This window comes from Erpetoichthys calabaricus, chromosome 9, assembly GCF_900747795.2.
Source record: "Erpetoichthys calabaricus chromosome 9, fErpCal1.3, whole genome shotgun sequence".
Lineage (NCBI taxonomy): Eukaryota > Metazoa > Chordata > Cladistia > Polypteriformes > Polypteridae > Erpetoichthys > Erpetoichthys calabaricus.
Window position 1 is genome coordinate 185,339,590 of NC_041402.2, and position 25,074 is coordinate 185,364,663.

The following is a 25,074-nucleotide window of genomic DNA, read 5'->3' on the forward strand; positions in this document are numbered from 1 at the left end:
AATTTACAAAATCAATAAAACGTTACTTTTTTTTTTTTTTCACACATTTATTTTGAGTGCATATTCAGACCTGTATGATGTTTCATAACGTAAAAACACAAAAAGAAATCTAATTTAGCCATTCTTACTATGCAAAAAAATGACCATAAATGGTTTTGTTACTTCTCTTGCATGCTTGATATGTGAATTCATGTCATGGAAAATATTGGCAGGTCATCTAACACACACATATATATACATATACATATATATGCTGTCAAATAAACGAACCACACACCGTGGCGCAACGTTAGGGGCATCGCCTCTGGCGCTGACGTCCGAGGTTCGATTCCCGAGAGGGAGTGCAGTAGAGTGTGTACACCTGATGAGCCCAGAATGAGGGCGAAACACGTGTCGTGTACTCTTTGCATTTATTTGACAGTAAACTATTTTCAAACCATATATATATATATATATACATACATATATATATATATATATATATATATATATATATATATATATATATATATATATATATATATACACACACACACACACACACACACACACACACACACACACACAGACATATATACTATGAAAAAAACCCTAAACAGATCTTAAACACATATCACTGACAAATGCCAGGAAGATAGCAGCTGCATCTGCCAGTCCAGAAGGCATAACGAGATATCTGTGACGCCTTTCGTCCACTCATTTCATTTCCATCTTCTTTTTTTTTTAATTTTATTTAATAATTGTAATCATTCCATATAAATAGATCAATTAATACAAAAAAGAATTGAAATTGAATTCCATCTTCTAATTAGATTATAAGCAATTCAAAAAAAAATGCTGATCGACTTACTACATCAAATAATAAGGATATCAAGCACCACAGATACACAGTTTTACTGCAGTTTTTATTTTAGGGCTCCAGGAATTGACAGTAGGATGCAAAGTCCCATCCTTTTAGTCAAAAAAACAAAATTAAAAAACAAAAACAAAAAACGGGCACTTGATGGAACACTTGGCAAAATTCATCTGAATGTACAGGCTCATTTGAAAGAAATAAAGGACAGATACATGGATAGACTGAAAGAAGTTGCCATCGGCCCTCGTGAGCAACAGCATGTGTTACTATCATAAACAAAATGGCCGCCCTTGCTTAAAACAATGCACAAAATGGCGGCTCCCCTCAAAACACAGAAAACAAAATGGCAGTGTGATGAGTTCACAAAAGTAATGCTAAAGTTAACCTCCTTAAGATTAGACCTGAACATCACTTGCTAGAAGCGTTAGTCCCGAGTGTCACTTGGGCAACGATATAGACGCGTCTTGCGTAAGACGTGAAGATTACTTGGGGTGTAAAAGTGGCAACAGCATTAGTGCCGAATGTTACCCAGGCAACGGTGTAGAGATAGATAGATAGATAGATAGATAGATAGATAGAAACTTTATTAATCCCAAAGGGAAATTCACACCAGGTCAGTGGTGTTACTAAGGTGCTAAGGTGTAGGCGTGTCTTCTGTAAGTGTCAGGCCTGAGCGTTACCCGGGCAACAGTGTAAATGGTGCATTGTCTCCTATCCTCACAATGGCGTCTCGTAAGAAATGTTTTTCAGCAGCCCAGGCATTGCACGCTCTTGACAGTGACACGAGCAGTGATGACGAAGTGAATCTGTCATCAGGCAGTGACATCGAAATGGACAGTGAAACTGAAAGTGACTCTGGGAATCTGAAAGTGACACTCACACATATGCAGTGTGCTGTTCATATTATTATAATTATTACCATATACACTCTCGTTTAAATTCTCCCGTGGAGAAGTCTGGACTTGATTTTAATGTATAATTTTCTTTATTTTATAATGTCAGTTGTTCAAGTAGAATGCAGAAAACTCACACTATTGGTCCAAGAGATATGCTGACACCCACCTGAGAGAGTAACCACGGAGCACACGGCCTTAATTTCTATGTATTGTGCCAACGTGCCCACATGGTAAAACCCAAACTGTTCTGAAGAGACGTTTGCACTGTTTTGTGTTTTTTGTATCTCAGACCCTCATACACTTTTATCGTAAGAGCATCCCTTATGTATGATGGTGCGTTCGATCAGAAGAAAATATGAAGCTGGTTTTAAATTAAAAGTTGGTGAAATAGCAAAAGAAATTGGTAACGGCACTGCTGCAACAAAATTCGATGTGTCTGAAAAACTGATGTGAGATTGGAGGAGGCAAGAAGATGTAAAAAAAAAAAAAAAAGTGTCATATTTTTGAACGGGCGTACAAGTCGGGGTCTGATTTTTTGGGTTTCAAGACCCGACTTATGCGTGAGTATATATGGTATGTGTATCATGATTATACAACCCCAAATCAGAAAAAGTTGGGACAGTGTGGAAAATGTGAATAAAAAAAGAAAAAAGCAAGTTATAAATTCTCCTCAAATTTTATTTCATTGCAGACAGTATGAACACAAAATAATTCATGTTTTTTTTTGTCAACATCATTTGATTTGTAAATAAATATCCATTCTTGCCATTCAGGCTTGCAACACATTTCAAAAAAAGTTGGGACAGTACAGCATTTACCACTTTGTACAGTTCCCCTGTCTTTTAACAACACTTAAAAGATGTTTAGGCATTGAAGAAAGCAAGTGACTAAGTGTTACAGGTGTTTGTTTGTCCCATTCTTCCTGCAAGCAACGTTTTAGGTGCACAACAGTATGGGGTCTTCGTTGACGCATTTTTCGTTTCAAAATGCGCCAAACATTCTCTATAGGAGACAAATCAGGGCTGCAGGTAGGCCAGTCAAGCATCCGCACCCTCTTCTTACGCAGCCATGCCTTTGTTATGCGCGCAGTATGTGGTTTGGCATTGTCTTGCTGAAATATGCATGGGCGTCCCTGGGAAAGACGTCGTCTTGAAGGCAGCATTTGTTCCTCCAAAACTGAGATATACTTCTCAGCATTGATGGTGCCATCGCAGAAGTGCAAGTTACCTTTGCCGAAGGCACTGACACAACCCCATACCATGACAGACCCTGGCTTTTGGACTCGTATCTGGTAACAGTCTGGATGGTCCTTTTCCTCTTTGGTCCTCAGCACACGGCGTCCATTTCTTCCAAAAAAGATGTGAAAAACCGATTCGTCTGACCACAATACACGTTTCCACTGCACAATGGACCATCCCAGATGCCTCCGAGCCCAGAGAAGTCGATGGCGCTTCTGGACACTATTTATGTAGGGCTTCCTTTTGGCACAATACAGTTTTAGCTGGCATTTCCTAATGTAACTACGTACTGTAGTGCTTGACAGTGATTTCCTGAAGTAGTCCTGAGCCCACGCAGTTATATCATTTATTGATGAATGACGGTTTTTAATGCAGTGCCCTCTGAGGGCTCGGAGATCACGGCCATTCAGTTTAGGCTTGTGCCCTTGGCCTTTGCGCACGGTAATTTCTCCAGATTCCCTGATTCTTTTCACTATGTTATGCACTGTAGAGGGAGAAATGCCCAAATCTCTATCTATCTGTCTTTGAGAAATGTTTTTCTTCATCATTTCAAAGATTTTTGCCCGCACTTGGTGGCAAACTGGCGATCCTCTGCCCATCTTTGCTCCTAAAGGAGTAGGCCTTTCCTCGATGCTGCTTTTGTACCGAATCATGATTGCAATCACCTGTTAACATCACCAGTTTCAAATCACATCATTATTTAGTTATTATACCTCATTACTACCCCTTAATTGCCCCCATCCCAACTTTTTTTGGAATGTGTTGCAAGCCTGAATGGCAAGAGTGGATATTTATTTACAAATCAAATGATGTTGACAAAACAAAACATGAATTATTTTGTGTTCATACTGTCTGCAATGAAATAAAATTTGAGGAGAATTTATAACTTGCTTTTTTCTTTTTTTATTCACATTTTCCACACTGTCCCAACTTTTTCTGATTTGGGGTTGTACTTCTACACTTCTGACTTTTAGCGTTCTGCACATTTTACAGTAGAAAGATGAGACTTAATAAAAATGTAATTTTTTCAAGCCAAAAAATGCAATGCTTTTTTACAAGTTTTTTTTGAGAAAACGTTACGGAAGTTAACAGTAAGGCTATGAAAACTAATAATTATTAAATAACGTCAATAAAATGGTGCAGGACAGTACTTAATGAGATCCTGACACTCTTAAGGGCAAATGAAACTATGTATTAGTGTGGTTCATCTTTTTATTGACCCAAAAAATACAAACTGAACAGATTTCAATGTATCTAGACCATTCATCAATCCCCTCCCCCGAAAATGACAAAGTCAGCAAATGTCTACGTGTTCATCAATGAATCTAAAGGACAAACTGATTAGGCGTCCACGTCCTTGGTTTCTTCATTAACCCCCGGCTTTGATTGTTCCTTCTCCTCGAACAGAAATTTGAAAGAGTTTGTCGTCTGACCCCTCTACTCAAACACACTCAACGGTCAGATTACCGTACAGTTCATTTCTGGATCAGCCAGGCTTAAATACAAATTAATCTACTCTAACAACGACGAGTCCCTTCTTTCACCCTCCCGCATCTAGGACTCGTCGGAATGAGTCACCGGGCTGGTCACGTTACGCGACTGTCCCCAGCACGATATGATTATGTAAACGATGGCTACGACTGAAAATTGTGGTGTGGCCTTTGGAGTCCATGTGTCTCGTCTCTTGATGTGTCTTACTGGACAGGTTTCTGAGGGTTTCTTCACTTGAGGGGAAAGGATAAACCAAACAAGTTTACACGAATCTCATTCCTCGATCGATTCTGCTAAAGAACAAATTGAGCTTTATTTCATTTATCACGTTGTGTGATCAATCCATATAAATGACAATCTTAACAGTTCACCCCCTTGGTCCCACCTAAAGTGAATGGTGTCATGGACACCAGGCATGGGCTGCTCTTCTGGCTGGGATGGTTCAAGGCTCCTTACCAGTTTAATCTCATGGATTATTTGCTCCCCCAATACAATCAGTGGCAGTCTTCCTGGGCTATGGTGCCTGCATGGATACCCACTGGGCATTCTGTAAGCTGCAACCCCATTAGATATCCCTGCTGTGTTTCATGGGTGCCACCAGGGGGAGCTGTACTGACAGGCCATCCCCACTTTAAGAAACATCTGCCTGACCCGGAAGTGCTTCCAGCCTGCAGTGCAGTAACACCGGAAGTACTCCTGGATCGGGCATAAAGGAAACCACTCAACCACATCCAGGGAGTTGGAGTCGAGCTGGACAACACTCAACTGGAGGAGTGAAAGGAAAGGAAAAAAAGAGAATAAGAGGGGTTGTGGCTGGGCTGTATTTACACATTACCTGTATTTGCTAAATTAAATTGTTATTTGAACCCGGGACTTGCATTTGTGTGGGTGTGTTGGGAGGGTTTAGGGGCTCAGTGGTGCCACCTACAGGTTACAATGGAAAATCTGAAACATGAAGGGCTCTTCTTTCCCAATGTAAACGTTCTCCTTAAATCATCTTACATGACATGTCTTTGTTACTCATTATCAGTAGTAAATTTTTATTTTTACATATTCTTACAAAAATCTAACCTTTCTCACTCCAGGTTCAGCAAGAGACACATGTAAAAGAAGACATGCAAGAGCCTACAAGTTCTTGTGTTTCATGGCTTTGCACTCTGCTGCTTAAAGCACACAGGGCCGCGACGGCACCAGAAATCCCTCATTTTCTTTGCCAACGACACCAGTGGACGCCAGTGGCCCTCAATGCCATGCATTTTTGTCAAGGATGCTCTAGTCACTCTATCACAGTCAAAGAGATTCCACACTTGGGCGGACATGTCTCCTTACATAAAAAGCTTCGTCTATGAACTGCCAAGAAGAGAAAAAAAAAAAACAAAACTGCCCATCACAGATTCCACAAAAACAAACCCATCCGCTTCCGCAAGGAGACTTATTATTATTTTTTTTTTAAAAAAAGAACTTCTGCAAATACAAATACAAAGGGCAGACTGAGCCGTCTCATTTAAAAAGTGGACTCCAGCTCAGTGTCCAGATGGACAGAAGTGTCTGGCAGGTATTGGACGAGAGCCACACCATCTCCACCAAGTTGTAATGGAGGAAGCCCAGCGCAAAGCCACAGAAGACGTCCGTCAGGTGGTGCTTGCCCAAAACAATCCGGGAAGTGCCCACCAGGAAGGCCCACAGGACTAGGAGGATACGCAAGGGCACAGCCAGGACGAGGTGGTTGAGGAGGAACTTTGACACCATAGCTGCTCGGCTGGCATGGGCCGCGGGGAAGGCATACATATCCATGGCAATGTAGTCCATAAAGCTGTGGGTCATATCTAGAGGGCCCTTGCGCTTCACCAGCTTCTGCAAACCAGCCACTGTCATAATGTCCAAGATCAGTGCTGCAAAAAAAAAAAGAAAAAGAAAATGGGGAAAGAAAAAAATGAATGTTTATACAAGATAATTATTGGAATATTAGAAGAGTCTGGACGAGGACAGGCCATTCATCCCAATAAAGCTCACCAGGCATCTCCACTTCATTCTACTAAAATAACATCACATCAAATTCTGAAAGTCCCTAAAGTCCTAATGTCTACTTGATAGCTTACTCCATGTGTTATATATATATATATATATATATATATATAATACTAATAATAATTCATTACATTTATATAGTGCTTTTCTCAGTACTCAAAGTGCTATATATATATATATATATATATATATATATATATATATATATATATATATATATATATATAGTTAGGTCTGTTATGCATATGTAACAATTTCCATGAAAATAACAATCCGTTTAAATTGTACATCTGCTTTCCCATACGTGAGTGGCAGATTTGTGAAGTGGCTAGTGCATAGTGGTTGGTGAGCAAAGCGAGCAGGGGGCCGAGCCCCCTAGTATATATACTATATATAGTATATACTGTATAGTATATATATTATATATAGTAGGTGACAGTATAAAGGGAGATTTCATACCCAGCCAGGAGGCCATAATGGAAGGACCAAGCAAGTGGGCTTACCAGGAGCAGGCCATTCCCCCACGTAGCAGGTGGCAGTGTTCCTTGGGGCTGAATCTGATTAGGACACCCACAGGGTGGCATGGGAAATTGGAGTCCAGAAACGCAGCCCTTTCAGGATCTTTGAGGACAGCCAGAGGGTTCTGGTTTCTGCATAACCAGAAGCAGTTCCCGGGTCGACTTTGAAAGAAAGCCTGCTGCTTCACTTTAGTTGAGTCAGAATTGGGAAGCAGTGGGCAACACTCTTTTGGAGGAAGAAGAACAAACTGAATGGGAAGTTTTGCTGGTGATCTTGCGAAGAAAAAGTGTGGAAGCTAAATGAATACCATGTATTTGAGTCGAAAGTGTCTCTGGGACATATTGCGTCTGTGGTTTGGGGCTCAGTAACGCCCACTTGTAGTTACATTTTATATATACTGTATACATATACACTGTGTATATATATATATATATATATATATATATATATATATATACACACTGTGGTAATCTCCAGGAAGATGGAAGGACAGTGAGAGAGGTGATATCTCCCCTGGGACACGAGAGACGAGAGGGCAGCTCCCCTGGTTTGTATTGGGACCACGGAATTGGAGCTTGGAAGCTCAACCCTGCTGGGGCCCATGGCCACCACCAGGGGGCACCCAGACAATTGAGAGTCAAACGGAAGCACAACTTGTAATTGACCACCTTAAATCCCTTTACATCTCATGATTGGACACACCTGTCTATGAAGTTCAAGGCGTAACGAGCTCATCCAACCAATTTGGTGTTGTAAATAATCAGCATTGAGCAGTGACAGGCATTCAAATCAGCACAATGACAAGGGGATCCACATTTGTGCACAGCCAGCTTTTCACATTTGATTTAATTTCATACAACTAAATACTGCTTCACTAAAAGCTTTGTTTGGAAAACACAGCAGTACTCAGATGTTCCTAGGAAATGAAAGACGTACCACAGTTAATTTTTTTTGTTGAAAGGAGAGTCAATTATTATGCAGGCTGAGAGGGGTTCCCAATTTCTTTCCTGTTACTGTATATAAACATATATATATATATATATATATATATATATATATATATATATATATATATATACATACATATATATACATACATATATATATATACATATATATATATATATATATATATAAATAAACATATACAGTGATCCCTCGCTATATCACGCTTCGCCTTTCGCGGCTTCACTCCATCGCGGATTTTATATGTAAGCATATTTAAATATATATCGTGGATTTTTTGCTGGTTCGCGGATTTCTGCGGACAATGGGTCTTTTAATTTCTGGTACATGCTTCCTCAGTTGGTTTGCCCAGTTGATTTCATACAAGGGACGCTATTGGCAGATGGCTGAGAAGCTACCCAACTTACTTTTCTTTCTCTCTCTCTCTTGCGCTGACTATCTCTGATCCTGACGTATGGGGATTGAGCAGAGGGGCTGTTCGCACACCTAGACGATACGGACGCTCGTCTAAAAATGCTGAAAGATTATCTTCACGTTGCTATCTTTTGTGCAGCTGCTTCCTGAAACGACATGCTGCACGGTGCTTCACATACTTAAAAGCTCGAAGGGCACGTATTGATTTGTGCTTGAAAAACAAACTCTGTCTCTCTCTCTCTCTCTCTTTCTCTGCTCCTGACGGAGGGGGTGTGAGCTGCCGCCTTCAACAGCTTTGTGCCGCGGTGCTTCGCATACTTAAAAGCCAAACAGCCCTATTGATTTGTTTGCTAGAGATTGTTTTCTCTATCTATGTGACATTCTGTGCTCCTGACACGCACTCCTTTGAAGAGGAAGATATGTTTGCATTCTTTTAATTGTGAGACAGAACTGTCATCTCTGTCTTGTCATGGAGCACAGTTTAAACTTTTGAAAAAGAGACAAATGTTTGTTTGCAGTGTTTGAATAACGTTCCTGTCTCTCTACAACCTCCTGTGTTTCTGTGCAAATCTGTGACCCAAGCATGACATTCTAAAAATAACCATATAAACATATGGTTTCTACTTCGAGGATTTTCTTATTTCACGGGTGGCTCTGGAACGCAACCCCCGCGATGGAGGAGGGATTACTGTATATATATATATATATATATATATATATATATATATATATATATATATACACACACACACACACACACACATGCACACACACACATACACATATTATTATATATATACACATATATATTAGTGTGAGGGATTTGCTAGGAGCCTTGCCTGGCCAGCACTCCATCAGCCAGGAAGAACCAGGGGAGATAGCATTCACAGAGTATTATCTCCCCTGGACTGGCAGTTTGCAGCCCCCCTGGGTTGTGGAGATGTCACAGATTCCCACAGGGCATCATGGGATTTAGAGTTCTTCAACAGAGTCCTATTGGGTTGTATGGGTGCTGCCAGGGGGTGCTGTGGGGACCAGTAAGCCCTATTTTGTAGGGCTCCCAAGCCAAGCCTTTGGGCCACTGTAAGTACTTCCATGGATTACTTAAAAGGAGCTGCCAGCCACTGTTCGGGGAGCTTGAGTCAGGAGGAAGGAGGACAAAGCTTATGTGAGGTGTGGAGGAAGGAGAGAGAGAGATGAAGAAATGACAAAGACAAGGAGAATTGCTGTATGCTGCTTTTGCTTCATACTGTGCACTTGGTGTTGTTGGAAGTGCTTACTGGAAGTGTTTCACACCAGTAAATTCCCTTGACTTGTGCCCACAGTCTGTCTGTGCTGGGTGTTTGGGGATCTGCAGCGCCCCCGGTGGCCACTATATATAAAAAGCAATGCTGACTTCCTCACTCACTATTTGAAATTTGGCAGGTTGGTGCAACTAGGGCTGTAGGTATCCACTAAAAAGGAACATTCCAATATATGTATCAATATTTAGGTACCCTCATCTCCCACACAATAGAAAAATTATTGTACACAAAGAAAGCAGCAAAAATGTAATAAAATACATTGCTAACAAATGACCGAAAGGTAGCAGGTGCATTTGTCAGTCCAAAGGGTGTAACAAAATATTCATGTTGCCCTTTTCCACTCATTTCCTTTCCATTTTCTAATTAGATTAGAAGCACTTCTTAAAAAAAAAACACAGCAAAGATAAATTGGTCATTTTTCTAGTATGGAACTTGCCAGCCAGTTCTGGGCTGTGAGTTGTGACAGATGGATAAATGGTGCCAGCGCCAGTGGTGTTAGGTTTTTTTTTTTGTTTTTATTGCTCACCTTTTGTTGCTGACTCTTTCCTGCCATCTTATGCATCCTTTGACTGGCGGACTGAGGTGATGCTGTGAGAAACGAGCAGTGGACAGCAAGAAAGTGCCGACGTGCATCCTCACCGGGGTCTTCATTCAAAAAAATGGAGCGGACGTGCCGCCTGAAAGCCGTTGGTATCGCGTATTGTGGGGTTACTTTTGTCAGGAAGGCACTGTTGATTTTTTTGCTTTTGTTTCAATGTGTTATTAATTATTTACTGTTGTTTTTTTTTTTTTGACTTTTTAAAATTTTTCTATTTTGATTTTTTTTGTTGTTCAGATTTTTTTTTAATTACATCTGGTACCGTGTGTTACATATCAACTAGCAGTTTGTGTTAGTTATTTTTGAATTAAAAAAATTGTATTATCTTTACTTTCAAGTTTCAATCCTCTCGCTGTGTAACATTTTTGCACATAATTCTTTACATTTGCTTTCATTAAATTTCATTTTCCAACATAATCTGCTTAACCCTGTATGCTGTCCAAGTCCTTCTGTAACAATTTAGTGGATCCTTCTCAGTGGAAATAGATTTGTTCCTAACTCCAAAGTAAATTTAGAGTGGCACTTTATTGTACTAACTAAATGCATTTTTTACTGAGCAAAACCCACAATAAAAATGCATTTTCAATAAAAGAAAAAAAAAAATCATACATATACTGTATATTGTAGACGGGTAAAAGAAAGATTCTCAGTCCTTGCAAACAGCTGGGGTGTCAACCAGGTCGCCCCTTTAATTCAATATAAGCAGGCACTCAATGGCGCTGAATTAAACAGACAATCACCTCAATGATTATGGCAAAAAAAAAAAAAAAAATGCTCTCTGGAGCTCCATCCTTCTCACAGGTTTGGATCCAAATGAGACACAGGCATTTGGGGGGGTCTCGTCTCCCTTTTATACCAGATCTACAGGGAGGGGCATGGTTAGTTACCCTAAGAGGGTGTCTTCTATGGGCTGAAGATGGAAAAGAAAAAGACATGTCTGTCATCAGCAGCGCCTCCTCTTGCCCTTGCGGGGTACTAAATACCTGTGAGGAGTCTCGGAGGTGTTCCTCTGACACACATGGGTAACATGATTTTATATATATCTAGATATCTGCGGTGGGTTGGCACCCTGCCCAGGATTGGTTCGTGCCCTGTGTTGGCTGGGATTGGATCCAGCAGACCCCCGTGACCCTGTGTTCGGATTCAGTGGGTTGGAAAATGGATGGATATCTAGATATATATATATGGTTGAAATAGTTTACTATCAAATAATGCAAAGAATACGCGACACGTGTTTCTCCCTAATTCTGGGCTCATCAGGCATACACACGTGTCGCGTACTCTTTGTATTATTTGACAATAAACTATTTCAACCATTCTATGATCTGCTTCTCACAACTGAGGGCATCGTGGCGGATGTTAGCCGACTTGCTGACCAGCCACAAGCGTTACCTGGTAGGTAACCACCCATACAATCAGATTGTGATTCAGACTACGAATGCCGTGAATGTAATTACCCCGATCTACATGCTTTCAAATGAACGAACCACACGCCGTGGCGCAACGTTAGGGGCTTCGCCTCTAGCGCTGACGTCCGAGGTTCGATTCCCAAGAGGGAGTGCAGTGAGTGTGTACGCCTGATGAGCCCAGAATTACGGCGAAACACGTGTCGCGTACTCTTTGCATTATTTGACAGTAAAACTATTTCAACCATTCTATGATCTGCTTCTCGCAACTGAAAGAGGGCACCATGGTGGATGTTAGCCGACTTCCTGACCAACCACAAGCGTTACCTGGTAGGTAACCACCCATACAATCAGATTGTGATTCAGACTACGAATGCCGTGAATGTAATTACCCCGATCTACATGCTTTCAAATGAACGAACCACATGCCGTGGCGCAACGTTAGGGGCTTCGCCTCTAGCGCTGACGTCCGAGGTTCGATTCCCAAGAGGGAGTGCAGTGAGTGTGTACGCCTGATGAGCCCAGAATTACGGCGAAACACGTGTCGCGTACTCTTTGCATTATTTGACAGTAAAACTATTTTAACCATTCTATGATCTGCTTCTCGCAACTGAAAGAGGGCACCATGGTGGATGTTAGCCGACTTCCTGACCAACCACAAGCGTTACCTGGTAGGTAACCACCCATACAATCAGATTGTGATTCAGACTACGAATGCCGTGAATATATATATATATATATATATATATATATATATATATATATATATATATATATATATATATATATATATATATATATATATAGATAGATAGATAGATAGATAGATAGATAGATAGATAGATAGATAGATAGATAGATAGATAGATAGATAGATAGATAGATAGATAGATAGATAGATAGATAGATAGATAGATAGATAGATAGATAGATAGATAGATAGATAGATAGATAGATAGATAGATAGATAGATAGATAGATAGATAGATAGATAGATAGATAGATAGATAGATAGATAGATAGATAGATAGATAGATGGATGACCTGCCAATTGTTTTCTTCCATGACATGAATTCACATATCAAGCATGCAAGAGAAGTAACAAAACAATTTATGGTAATTTTTTTGCATAATAATGATGGCTAAATTAGATTTCTAGGGATGCTCTTACGATAAAGGTGTATGAGGGTGTGAGATACAAAAAACACAAAACAGTGCAAACGTCTCTTCAGAACAGTTTGGGTATCACCGTGTGGGCACGTAGTGACAATACACTGAAAAAAAAAGGCAGTGTGCTCAGTGGTTACTCTCTCAGGTGGGTGTCAGCATATCATAATCTCTTGGACCAATAGAAATTATACGGTAAAATCAAGCTCCGACTTATCTGTGGGAGAACTTAAATGCGAGTATATACAGTATATATATATATATATAGATGGATAGATACATCTATCTATCTATTTATATAATATATCTATCCATCTATAATATATATATATATATATATATATAATGTTAGATAGATAGATATATATTGTCACACGTGTGTCCGAGAATCTCCTTGCTGGCTCCTTGAAGCAGGTGGTAACCCTCTGGGGCGAGAGGGGCTCTGTCACTAACTGTGTCATTTCCTTTTATCCCCGCAGCTCCAAGAAGCCACTCAATGAAGGAAATTAGCTCCACCCCTTCCGGTCCTCCCGTTATAAAAAGCTCAACTGCTTCCAATGAGCAGTCTTTTGAGGACTGATACCTGCCAAGTCAGAGCCCTATAGGAGACCTCTTTTTTGTTACGTCGGCTAACCTGAGCCCTTATTTTCTTTTGTGTTTTGCCTTATGGGGTTATGCTAGTTGTTGCCAGAAGGCGCTTGTTTAAGTTAAAGAAGAGCAGAGGATTAAATGGGACAACCTGGCTGGTGTCCCAACTAATTTTCACTTGTCTTGTTTTGACCTGTGCTTGGCCAGCTCACAATATACATATATACAGTAAATATGGAAGAGAAGGTCTGTGATACGGTTTGCATATTTGCAGCTGGAGATCCAGAGGGAGAAAAATGAATCACGTATCAAAAAGTAGTTTTTATTCCTGAGCTTTCAACCCCTGCCAAGGGTCTTCATCAGAGGATAATGCTTAGACTTAGATATATAGCAAAAAATTACGTAGGGGGAGGGGGAGGTGGCTAAGTCAGTGTGATCAGTAAGGGGGGTATTGGGTGTACAGTTTATTTATTATGAACATGTTCTTCTTAAGTTTGCATATGCTGGATTTATGATGTATATATAGTGCATCCAGAAAGTATTCACAGCACATCACTTTTTCCACATTTTGTTATGTTACAGCCTTATTCCAAAATGGATTAAATTCAGTTTTTTCCTCAGAATTCTACACACAACACCCCATAATGACAACGTGAAAAAAGTTTACTTGAGGTTTTTGCAAATTTATTAAAAGTAAAAAACGGAGAAATCCCATGTCCATAAGTATTCACAGCCTTTGCTCAATACTTTGTCGATGCCCCTTTGGCAGCAATTCCAGCCTCAAGTCTTTTTGAATATGATGCCACAAGCTTGGCACACCTATCCTTGGCCAGTTTTGCCCATTCCTCTTTGCAGCACCTCTCAAGCTCCATCAGGTTGGATGGGAAGCGTCGGTGCACAGCCATGTTAAGATCTCTCCAGAGATGTTCAATCGGATTCAAGTCTGGGCTCTGGCTGGGCCACTCAAGGACATTCACAGAGTTGTCCTGAAGCCACTCCTTTGATATCTTGGCTGTGTGCTTAGGGTCGTTGTCCTGCTGAAAGATGAACCGTCACCCCAGTCTGAGGTCAAGAGCGCTCTGGAGCAGGTTTTCATCCAGGATGTCTCTGTACATTGCTGCAGTCATCTTTCCCTTTATCCTGACTGGTCTCCCAGTTCCTGCCACTGAAAAACATCTCCACAGCAAAAACCTCAAGTAAACTTTTTTCATGTTGTCATTATGGGGTGTTGTGTGTAGAATTCTGAGGAAAAAATGAATTTAATCCATTTTGGAATAAGGCTGTAACATAACAAAATGTGGAAAAAGTGATGCGCTGTGAATACTTTCCGGATGCACTGTATATATGTACACACACACACACACACACATGTCCTATAACTGCGGGTGTGCCCAGTAGGGGGCGTCTTTCTCAGACGTGGACTGTCCAGAGAAGGATGATCTGCCCAAGACGAGCGCTTCAGAGGAGAAGCTACTTAAGTCAATTCATGTGGCCAACGAGCCAAAGTGTTTTTTGCTGATGTGGCTCCGTGTCCCCCTCTTATTTTCGTTTGCCAGAGCATTAAACAGGGTGGTCCGGTTGGCTGCACCAAGTCTTCCTTGGACATATCTGGACACACGATATTTCTGGAGGTTCCACCTTAGAGAAGACACTCTCCACCATCTTCCACACTGACATTGCATGCCGTATCCCTGCCAGATAACTCAAATTGCAGTTTGCTAACAATGTAGACGTGCGTGCCACCACCCCATAACCGATCACATTCTTATCGATTTAAGCCCGCGCTGTGTAGTATGCAAAGTGTGGTTTATTTTTTTACAATATTGTGTATAAAAATAAATTGTTTCTGTCAGTGCGTAACAGCTTGCCTTTAAAAATGTCATCCATTATACATTAATCCCAGTCACACGGGATACATTTAATTACGAAATGAATGGAGGGCCGCATTTTAGGGCGAGTGCTCAATTTTCTGATGAACTACTTAGTGGGATCTTTTTTAGCAAAGGCCTCAGCTCTCCGCTTGCCAATTCCTTCTGTTGTGCGGAAGTGTTTTTGATGATGGATGTCTTCACTAAATGCTGAATGCATTTTCTGCTGCTGTCCAGGGTTGTCTACTGGGGGTTACTTTAGCTGTAAATTCTGCAGTTTTTATTTATCTGTCAATCCCGCCATCCAGTGCAGTGAAGGAACGGCACCTGGTCTGCTAGTATTTGGGGTCTGCTCTGCCACGAATAGTCAGTGATGCTGCGGCCTCCTCTTCCTCCTTCACGCCCAAGTGTGGTCCGGACCCTCCTGCCTCACGGCCTCGTTCTCCTAAACCCCACTTTTCCTTCCTCATTCCAAGTGTTGTCACCTGGCCCTGCTGTCCTCACTTTGTCACCGCACTCCTTTCCTCACATCCGTTCTCAACACCTTCCTATTGGAAACGTTCACCTTTATCTGAAAAAAGCCCCTGACATCCGGCTGTGGTTCAGTGCTGTAGGATGCACGTTCATGAAATACCCTGAGGACTCCGCCTGAAATTGGGCTGCCCGCTTTACAGTTTACAGGGACAGTTTCCCAAAGTGGAGTAGATGGACTTGGGACCTTCCAGTATATTCTGTCAAAGCCCATCTCTGGATAAGGGCAAAAAAAATAAAACGCACAGACGGGCTACTCTCAAATAAACAGGACTCCTCAGTAGCTTCCTTTGCATTATGTTAACCCCCAGAAAAACAAGCCAAAAAAACGTAGAATTTTTATCCACTAGAAAAAAACGTAATGAACAGAAACATGAAAATCCGAAAGTTTCAACATAAATACCTTAAGAGAGGTCTGTCGAGTGACCACTGCTGCGCAGATTTAATACGCTTCACGTGATGGGATTTGAAACATCGACACAGAGCCCTATGGAGCAAGCGGGACCGTACGAGCGTGTTCTTTGTGCAGTTTTCAGGTAACGACATTCCTTCTGTTGCTTGAACATGACAGGGTAGAATTTCCATGCTTGATCAGCATGATCGACGCTCCCATTGTGTTATTGTGGGTGTCATGGCTCAGCCAGGCTGGTGTTCAAAGTTGGGTTTGTGGCAGATCAGATATTTTTAGTTGCAGTCATGTTCCTAATGTCTGACAGGTCTCCCCGTGTGCGGGTTGTCTACTGCAATTTAAACTGATGCTTGGGAACATTGGCCAAGATAGGTGACAAACGGCCAGACAAACGGAAAGCATTCTAAAACTTCATGCATTACAAAATACACTGCACTGCTAAAGTGTACGGTGATTACTTAGATCTCTACCTGACTCAGACAGGCAGCACAGCTAAATGGACATGATATGTCTCTGTCATTCCAAAGAATGGCACATCACTAACATTTGTAGTAATAAAGTGCATTGCATTTGCCATTCCAACAGATGGTGCATCGCAAACATGAACACTGCTTTTACAAATCCCACTCCAAATGGCATATAACAGAGATGAAGGCATTTTAGTACTACAAATGTTTGTAATGCGCCATCTGTTGGAATGACAAATGCAATCCATCCATCCATCCAGTATCCAACCCGCTATATCCCAACTACAGGGTCACGGGGGTCTGCTGAAGCCAATCCCAGACAACACAAGGCAGGAAACAACCAAGGGCAGTAATAAAGTGCATTGCATTTGCCATTCCAACAGATGGTGCATCACAAACCATCTGTTGGAACAAACGTGAACACTGCTTTTACAAATCCCACACCAAATTGCATATAACAGATGAAGGCATTTTAGTACTACAAATGTTTGTAATGCGCCATCTGTTGGAATGACAAATGCAATCCATCCATCCATCCAGTATCCAACCAGCTAAAGCAGGGCTTGCCAACTCCGGTCCTGGAGGACCACCGTGGCTGCAGGTTTTCACTCTAACCCTTTTTTCTTATTGTGTGACCTGTTTTTGCTGCTAATTAACTTCTTTTGAACTCATTTGAATTGACTTGCTCTTGAAGATTCAGACCCCTTAATTGTTTCTTTTTTCCTTAATTAGAAGCCAAACAATAATGAGATACAAAATGAACCAAAACAACTGGTGTCCATCATACGATATCTGAAAATAAATAACGATGAAGGTGTCAGGAATGTTGCTCTGCTCAGGGCCACAAAGCATTTTAATGGCGCTCTTAGAAAAGAGAATATCAATAATTTCAGAAATGTCTGCTAATGCACCATGAGAGCAGCTACAAACCACGGAATTAAAGAACGAGTTTAATTAACGACAAGACTCAGCAACTGATTAAGCAACTGGTTGGAGTTTGAGACCCTGACTGAGTTGGACTTCTTGTGATTAAATCTGAGAAGGCAGTAAAAAACCCAACATCTCGCTTTTACTGTTTTTGCAGCTATTGCTGGCTCTGCTGTGCCAAGAGATGTGTGGGTACTAGAAAGGAGCTGGCAATGGTGGAGCCCTGACTGTTGTCACAGCTGTGACTCTCCACCATTGATTGTTGTTTTTGCTGCACTGCCGGTGCTAGCTGATGAGGACGGCGTTCAGAAAACCGGACACGTATCCGATCTATGACCACTTCTGAAAGTGACTTGGATTTCAGCCCTGGTAACATCCAACTTGTGTCAAATCGAGGCAAAAACAATCAGATTTGAGTCACTTCAGCCTGGTAATGCAAACGTAGTCTTACTTCGTTTCGTTTTTTTGGCCGTTTTTCAAAAATGGACGTCTATGAATGATAGAAAAATGTATTTAAAGATCCTCACTAAACACGTCCAGGGATGTCTTAACAGCATCATAGGCCCCTGGGCAAAGTAGAGCATTGGGGCCCCGGTTTTGATAGCAAAACAGAAACAAAAATACGTGGGCCACTATGCTTGTAGGGGCCCCCGGGCAACTGCCCAGCATGCCCATGCGTTAAGACGGCCCTGGACACGTCTCCCTTCAAATATTGGGCTCTTCACTAGTCCAGCTTTTGGGTCTCATTCTATACAGCTTGCCTCAGGGACTCACTGTCTGCATGTCAAGGCTCACTAATGTCGGCTGCTTTTCTTACTCCAGTGCCAGGACTACGGCTGGGCAAGTTTAAATATGGCAGACCATTTTGGGATAGTATTCTTCTGATCGGCGGCATGGTGGCGCAGTGGTAGCGCTGCTGCCTCGCAGTTAGGAGACCTGGGTTCGCTCCCTGGGTCCTCCCTGTGTGGAGTTTGCATGTTCTCCCCGTGTCTGCGTGGGTTTCCTCCCACAGTCCAAAGACATGCAGGTTAGGTGCATTGGCGATCCTAAATTGTCCCTAGTGTGTGCTTGGTGTGTGTGCCCTGCGGTGGGCTGGCACCCTGCCCGGGGTTTGTTCCTGCCTTGTGCCCTGTGTTGGCTGGGATTGGCTCCAGCAGACCCCCCTGTGACCCTGTAGTTGGGATATAGCGGGTTGGATAATGGATGGATGGATTCTTCTGATCGGTATTGTTTACTTTACAAGATTTTCTACGTTTGTTATTTTTTATATGGAATTGCGTTTGGAGGGGGAAATCACAAATTTATTTCCGGCTTTGTTTTCTTTCTAAATTGTTATTTTGGCACTTCTGAATTTTTTGCATCTTACTTCAATGCCATCCTCATTTTCACGTGCAATGCCATTTTAGAGCAGATTCGGAAAGTCTGCAGTCCCCTCCACTGCACACTTTATTGTGCTGTAGATTTAGTTTGGAACGGATACATTTGGCATTTTTGCCTATTAATCTGCATGCAGTAACCCCTAATGACAAATGAAAACATGTTTAAGAAAGGTTTGCAAATCTATTGAAACTGAAAACCAGAAATTTCTTGGTCCTAGAAGTATTCAGACACTTCATTCAGTATTTTCTACACATCCCTTTGGCAGCAGTTTCACCTTTGAGTCTTCTAAGTAAGTCTCTACAAGCTTTGCACACCTGGATTTGGGCAGTCCATCTCATTCTTCCTGGCTGATACTCTCAACTTTCATTACATTGGATGCGAAGCACCCGTAAACGGGGGTTCAAGTCTGGACTTTGGTGGGGCCACTCAAAGACACTTAATACATTTGTCCTGAAGCCACCCCAGCGTTGCCGTGGCAATATGCTTCAGGTCATTGTCATGCTGGCAGGTGAACCGTCACCACAGTCTGACGGCTGGTTGTCTTCAAGGAGCTCTCTGTATTTGGCTGAATTCACCCTTCCTTCAATTCTGAGGTCTCCCTGTCCCTGCCGCTGAGAAGCACCCATATATCTTGATGCTGTGACAATCATGTCTTCACCAAACATAGCATTTGGAGTTCTGCCCAGAGAGTCAGTTCTTATCTCATGAGACCAGAGTATCTTTTTCCTCATGATATCAGTGACTGACACTGCAGGTGTTCCATGAAGTTGTGGGCATTATGTAACCTACGTCACACACTATTACAGGCTGCAGTTAGACCCATCTCTGCCAAATGGGATATAACACAGACTTATGCATTGCATTAGTCATTCCAACAGATGGTGCATCACAAACATTAACACTACTCTTATGAATCCCGTAACAAATCACAACAGAGTGTAACTGCAGGCCATAATACCTGTGAGGTGAGTCACATAATACCCCACCATCACACAGTGCTCACAATGTCGGTCACGAAACACCCATCAAATACCCGGTTACACTATGGTTAAGATTAGGATTGTGGGATGGATACCTGACTCAGAGGGCATTTTGTGACTGACGTTGTGGGCATTCCGTGATGTTGTTGGCATTATGTAATCTACGTCATACCTATTGCAGGCTGTAGTTAGACCCATTTGTACAAAATGACATTTAACAGAAACATACGGTATGCATTACATAAGTTATTCCAGCAGATGGTGCATCACAAACATTCATAGTAGTGCATTTTATTACTACAAATGTTTATGATGCTCCATCTGTTAGAATGACAAACGGAAAGCATTCTATAACTTCATGCATTACAAAATACACTGCACTGCTAAAGTGTACGGCGATTACTTAGATCTCTACCTGACTCAGACAGGCAGCACAGCTAAATGGACATGATATGTCTCTGTCATTCCAAAGAATAGCACATCACCAACATTTGTAGTACTAAAGTGCAATGCATTTTCCATTCCAACAGATGGTGCATCACAAACATGAACACTGCTTTTACAAATCCCACACCAAATGGCATATAACAGAGATGAAGGCATTTTAGTACTACAAATGTTTGTAATGCACCATCTGTTGGAATGACAAATGCAATCCATCCATCCATCCAGTATCCAACCCGCTATATCCCAACTACAGGGTCACGGGGGTCTGCCGAAGCCAATCCCAGACAACACAAGGCAGGAAACAACCAAGGGCAGGGCGCCAGCCCACTGCAGGGCACACACACTCACACACCAAGCACACACTAGGGGCAATTTCGGATCGCCAATGCACCTAACTTGCATGTCTTTGGACCGTGGAAGGAAACCCACACAGACACGGGGAGAACATGCAAACTCCACGCAGGGAGGACCCGGGAAGTGAACCCAGGTCTCCTAACTGCGAGGCAGCAGCGCTACCACTGCACCACCGTGCCGCCCACAAATGCAATGCATTTTTGCATGTATTAAAAAAAACATTCCAACAGATGGTGCACTACTAACGTTAATGTGGAGGTGTATGGTGATTACTTAGACAGGCAGTACAGCTATCCACCTTAATAAAACGGTAAGTGTCTGTGCATCCGTGTGTCTATCCGGTTGCTATGTCTCTGTTATTCCAAAGAATGGCACATCACCAACATCCATCCATCCATTATCCAACCCGCTATATCCTATTTGTAGTAATAAAGTGCATTGCATTTGCCATTCCAACAAATAGTGCATCACAAACATGAACACTGCTTTTACAAATCCCACACCAAATGGCATATAACAGAGATGAAGGCATTTTAGTACTACAAATGTTTATAATGCGCCATCTGTTGGAATGACAAATGCAATGAATTTTATTATTACATGTATTTAAAAAAACATTCCAACAGATGGTGCACTACTAATGTTAATGTGGAGGTGTACGGTGATTACTTAGATCACAAGTCAGCTTAGATGGGTAGCACAGCTATCCATCCTAATAAAAGGATAAGTGTCTGTGTGTCTGTCCGCTTGCTATGTCTTTGTCATTCCAAAAGCTGTCACATCACCAACATTTCTAGTAATAAAATGCATTGCATTTGTCATTTCAACAGATGGCGCATCACAAACATTAAACACTGCTTTTACCAAATGGCTGATCCTGAGCTCTGACCTCCGAAGACGATGGGGACTAATACAGCGCTCCAAAATGGCATAAAACAGAGACATAGGCGTTGCATTTTATTACTACAAACGTTTGGAATGCGCCATGTGTTGGAATGACAAATACAATACATTTTATTACTGCATGCATTGCAAAATACGTTCCTACGGTTGGTGCACTGCTAATGTTAATGAGAAGGTGATTACTTACGGTGACCTCAAGCTGGCTAAGACTTAATAAGCCTGTGAACTTGCGGCTCCTTTTACTTTTTCTGTGCTAAGGACACTCTGTAGGCCATTTTCTGTTACAATGAAATGGCTGAATTATTTTTCTGAGGAGTAACTTTAACCTAGGACGAGAGCTCATATTTAGATATTTTATGTTAGAGACCTCATACTTTACTCTTACAATATTCTGATTTTGTTTTTAAAGCTCCAAGACTTGGGTCCATGCCGGGCACATGTATTATTTAAATGAAGAGTCCAGAAATTGCGCAATTGGAGTTCTCCAAAAATGTGAGATGCACTCTAATTGGAGAATACATTGGCACTGTCCTCTTGTTCATATTTTTCAAAAGTGAGGGGACAGCGGATGTGGTGACATTATCACTACGGCAATGATTTTACTCCGTGTTCTACTTTAAGCACACAGTTTCTAGTTCTGCACTGCGTGTCTTCCTCGATTTCATCGCTAACCCCTGTGGACGATCCTCCTTTTTCGCCACATCTGTATGGATGTGTCTCTCAGTTTTTCACGGTGGGCTCTCTCCTACAACTCTCACAGGAGCCTGGCTTCTCGTCTTAATTTTCTCTCTGCCAGTGTCAAGTAAGCAGTCACCTTTAAACTTTGAGAGATGACTCATCAGCTGGTGTCGTCTTACACTGAAGATGTGCAGCAGGCCAAACGCAGGAGAACCTGCTGCCGTCAGTCAGTTGGAGGGTCGGTCAGAACGAGCGCCATATCACGTGAATTCAACTTGACCCCCCCCCCCCTCCCGAGCCATGAGGGGCATCCTGCTTCACGTCAAGGAGGCCAATCTGAACTTGAAGGACTTCACAGCCCTGTGTCGGAGGTTTTACTCTGATTACTGTGACGCTGTGGGTTTACACCTGGTGCCACACGGAGTATAGGCATTTAGGCAGAAAAAGAAAGAATCCTCGCTTTGTATTAAAATCAGGGGCTGCAATGTGAAGTAAATGAATTTGATTTTTCATATTGACTTGAACTCAGTAGCTGTGTGAATACTGCAACCCAGGCTGAAAACCCAAAATATGGCAACTCCAGTCATCTCGGAGACCACCGTGGCCTTGCTGGTTCTGCAGGACCGCTTTATGAAATGCGGGTAATCAGTAATGCAGATGTAAAATGTACAACAGGCTGTCAAATTTTATTTTATAAAAGTACCCTTCTACAGTGGATCATCATCTCAGACAACTTTGGTTTGTCATGTTAGGGTCCTAGAGTGACCCCTATTCTCCACTTTATACTCTTTGTTATGCAGACCTTAACAAAATGTCCCCCAAATTCCTACATTAGCCCTCATGTTACACTTTGTTTTATATCAATGTATTATACAGGGTGGTCCAGATCTAATTATGCTATTATTGCATTGCATTAAAAGTTGCATAGTTAGATCTGGACCACCCTATAGATCCTCTTCCGACTGCTCCTGTTAGGGGTTACCACAGCGGATCATCTTCTTCCATCTCTTCCTGTCCTCGTCATCTTGCTCTGTCACACCCATCACCTGCATGTCCTCTCTCACCACATCCATAAACCTTCTCTTAGGCCTTCCTCTTTTTCTCTTGCCTGGCAGCTCTATCCTTAGCATCCTTCTCCCAATATACCCAGCATCTCTCCTCTGCACATGTACAAACCAACGCAATCTCACCTCTCTGACTTTGTCTGCCAACTGTCCAACCTGAGCTGACCCTCTAAAGTCCTCATTTCTAATCCTGTCCATCCTTGTCACACCCAATGCAAATATTAGCATCTTTAACTCTGCCACCTTCAGCTCTGCCTCCTGCTTTCTGGTCAGTGCCACCGTCTCCAGCCCATATAACATAGCTGGTCTCACTACCGTCCTGTAGACCTTCCCTTTCACTCTTGCTGATACCTGTCTGTCACAAATCACTCCTGACACTCTTCTCCACCCTGTCTGCACTCTCTTCTTCACTTCTCTTCCACAATTCCCATTACTCTGTACTGTTGATCCCAAGTATTTAAACTCCTCCATCTTTGCCAACTCTACTCCCTGCATCCTCACCATTCAACTGACCTTCCTCTCATTCACATACATGTATTCTGTTGTGGTGGTCCTACTGACCTTCATTCCTCTTCTCTCTAGAGCAGATCTCCACCTCTCCAGGGTCTCCTCAACCCGCACTCTACTCCCACTACAGATCACAATGTCATCAGCAAACATCTCAGTCCACGGGGATTATTGTCTAATCTCGTCTGTCCACCTGTCCATCACCATTGGAGATAAGAAAGGGCTCAGAGCAGATCCCTGATGTAATCCCACCTCCATCACTCCTACCACAGACCTCACCACAGTCACACTTCCCTCGTAAATATCCTGTAGATAGATAGATAGATAGATAGATAGATAGATAGATAGATACTTTATTAATCCCAATTTGAAATTCACAATAGATTACGTACTATCACAACACTCTTACGTACTTCTCTGCCACTCCCGACTTCCTCATACAATACCACAGCTCCTCTCTTGTCACCCTGTCATTTGCTTTCTCCAGGTCCACAAAGATATTAGGCTCTAAACAATCCACGATGTACAAATGTTAGTGTTGGCAAAATAATGCAACCTGGTAATAGACTACCAGGTGGCTGGCTGTCTTATTGAATCATCCCTGGTTTGGCCTGGCCCTTGATCCAGCATGGCCTTTGAATATTGCCGCTAAGAGAGGTGGTCTTCTCCTCTGTGGATGGAAAATGGCAGAGAGAGAGAGAGAGAGAGACACACACACTGGGTTTCTTTGTTACTTGTTGTAAGTGCCATGGAGGAAGGACTGGCATCCTGGCCGGGATAAAGGATGAATTCTTACCTAGACAGGAGTCATAATGGATGGATTGGGCAAATGGACATACTGGGAACAGTTCATTTTCCCCACACGACAGGTGGCAGAGTTGACCAGGGCTGATTAGAACACCCGTAGGGTGGAATGGCAATTGGGGTCTGGAAACACAGTCCTATCGGGGTCTTTGGGTACCGCCAGAGGGCGCTGCCAGGTGATGACTGCCCTGGTGTGACAAGAGAAACAGTTCCCTGGTCGGAGTCAAAAGAAAGTCCGTAGCCTCACTTGATTGAATCACAGCGGGCAAAACTCTGCCGGAGGT

At 42.2% G+C, this 25,074-nt stretch overlaps 1 protein-coding gene across 1 annotated transcript in view; it reads right to left on the minus strand.

Moving 5' to 3' along the window:
* Positions 1 to 5,493: 5,493 nt before the first annotated feature.
* The window catches only part of LOC114645134 (inactive phospholipid phosphatase 7), a 33,653-nt gene continuing 14,072 nt past the window's right edge, over positions 5,494 to 25,074 (minus strand). The window contains exon 2 of the mRNA XM_051932321.1: positions 5,494 to 6,373. Within this exon, the coding sequence (XP_051788281.1) occupies positions 5,982 to 6,373 (392 nt within the window). The 3' untranslated portion in view covers positions 5,494 to 5,981. The remainder of the gene's footprint in view (positions 6,374 to 25,074) is intronic.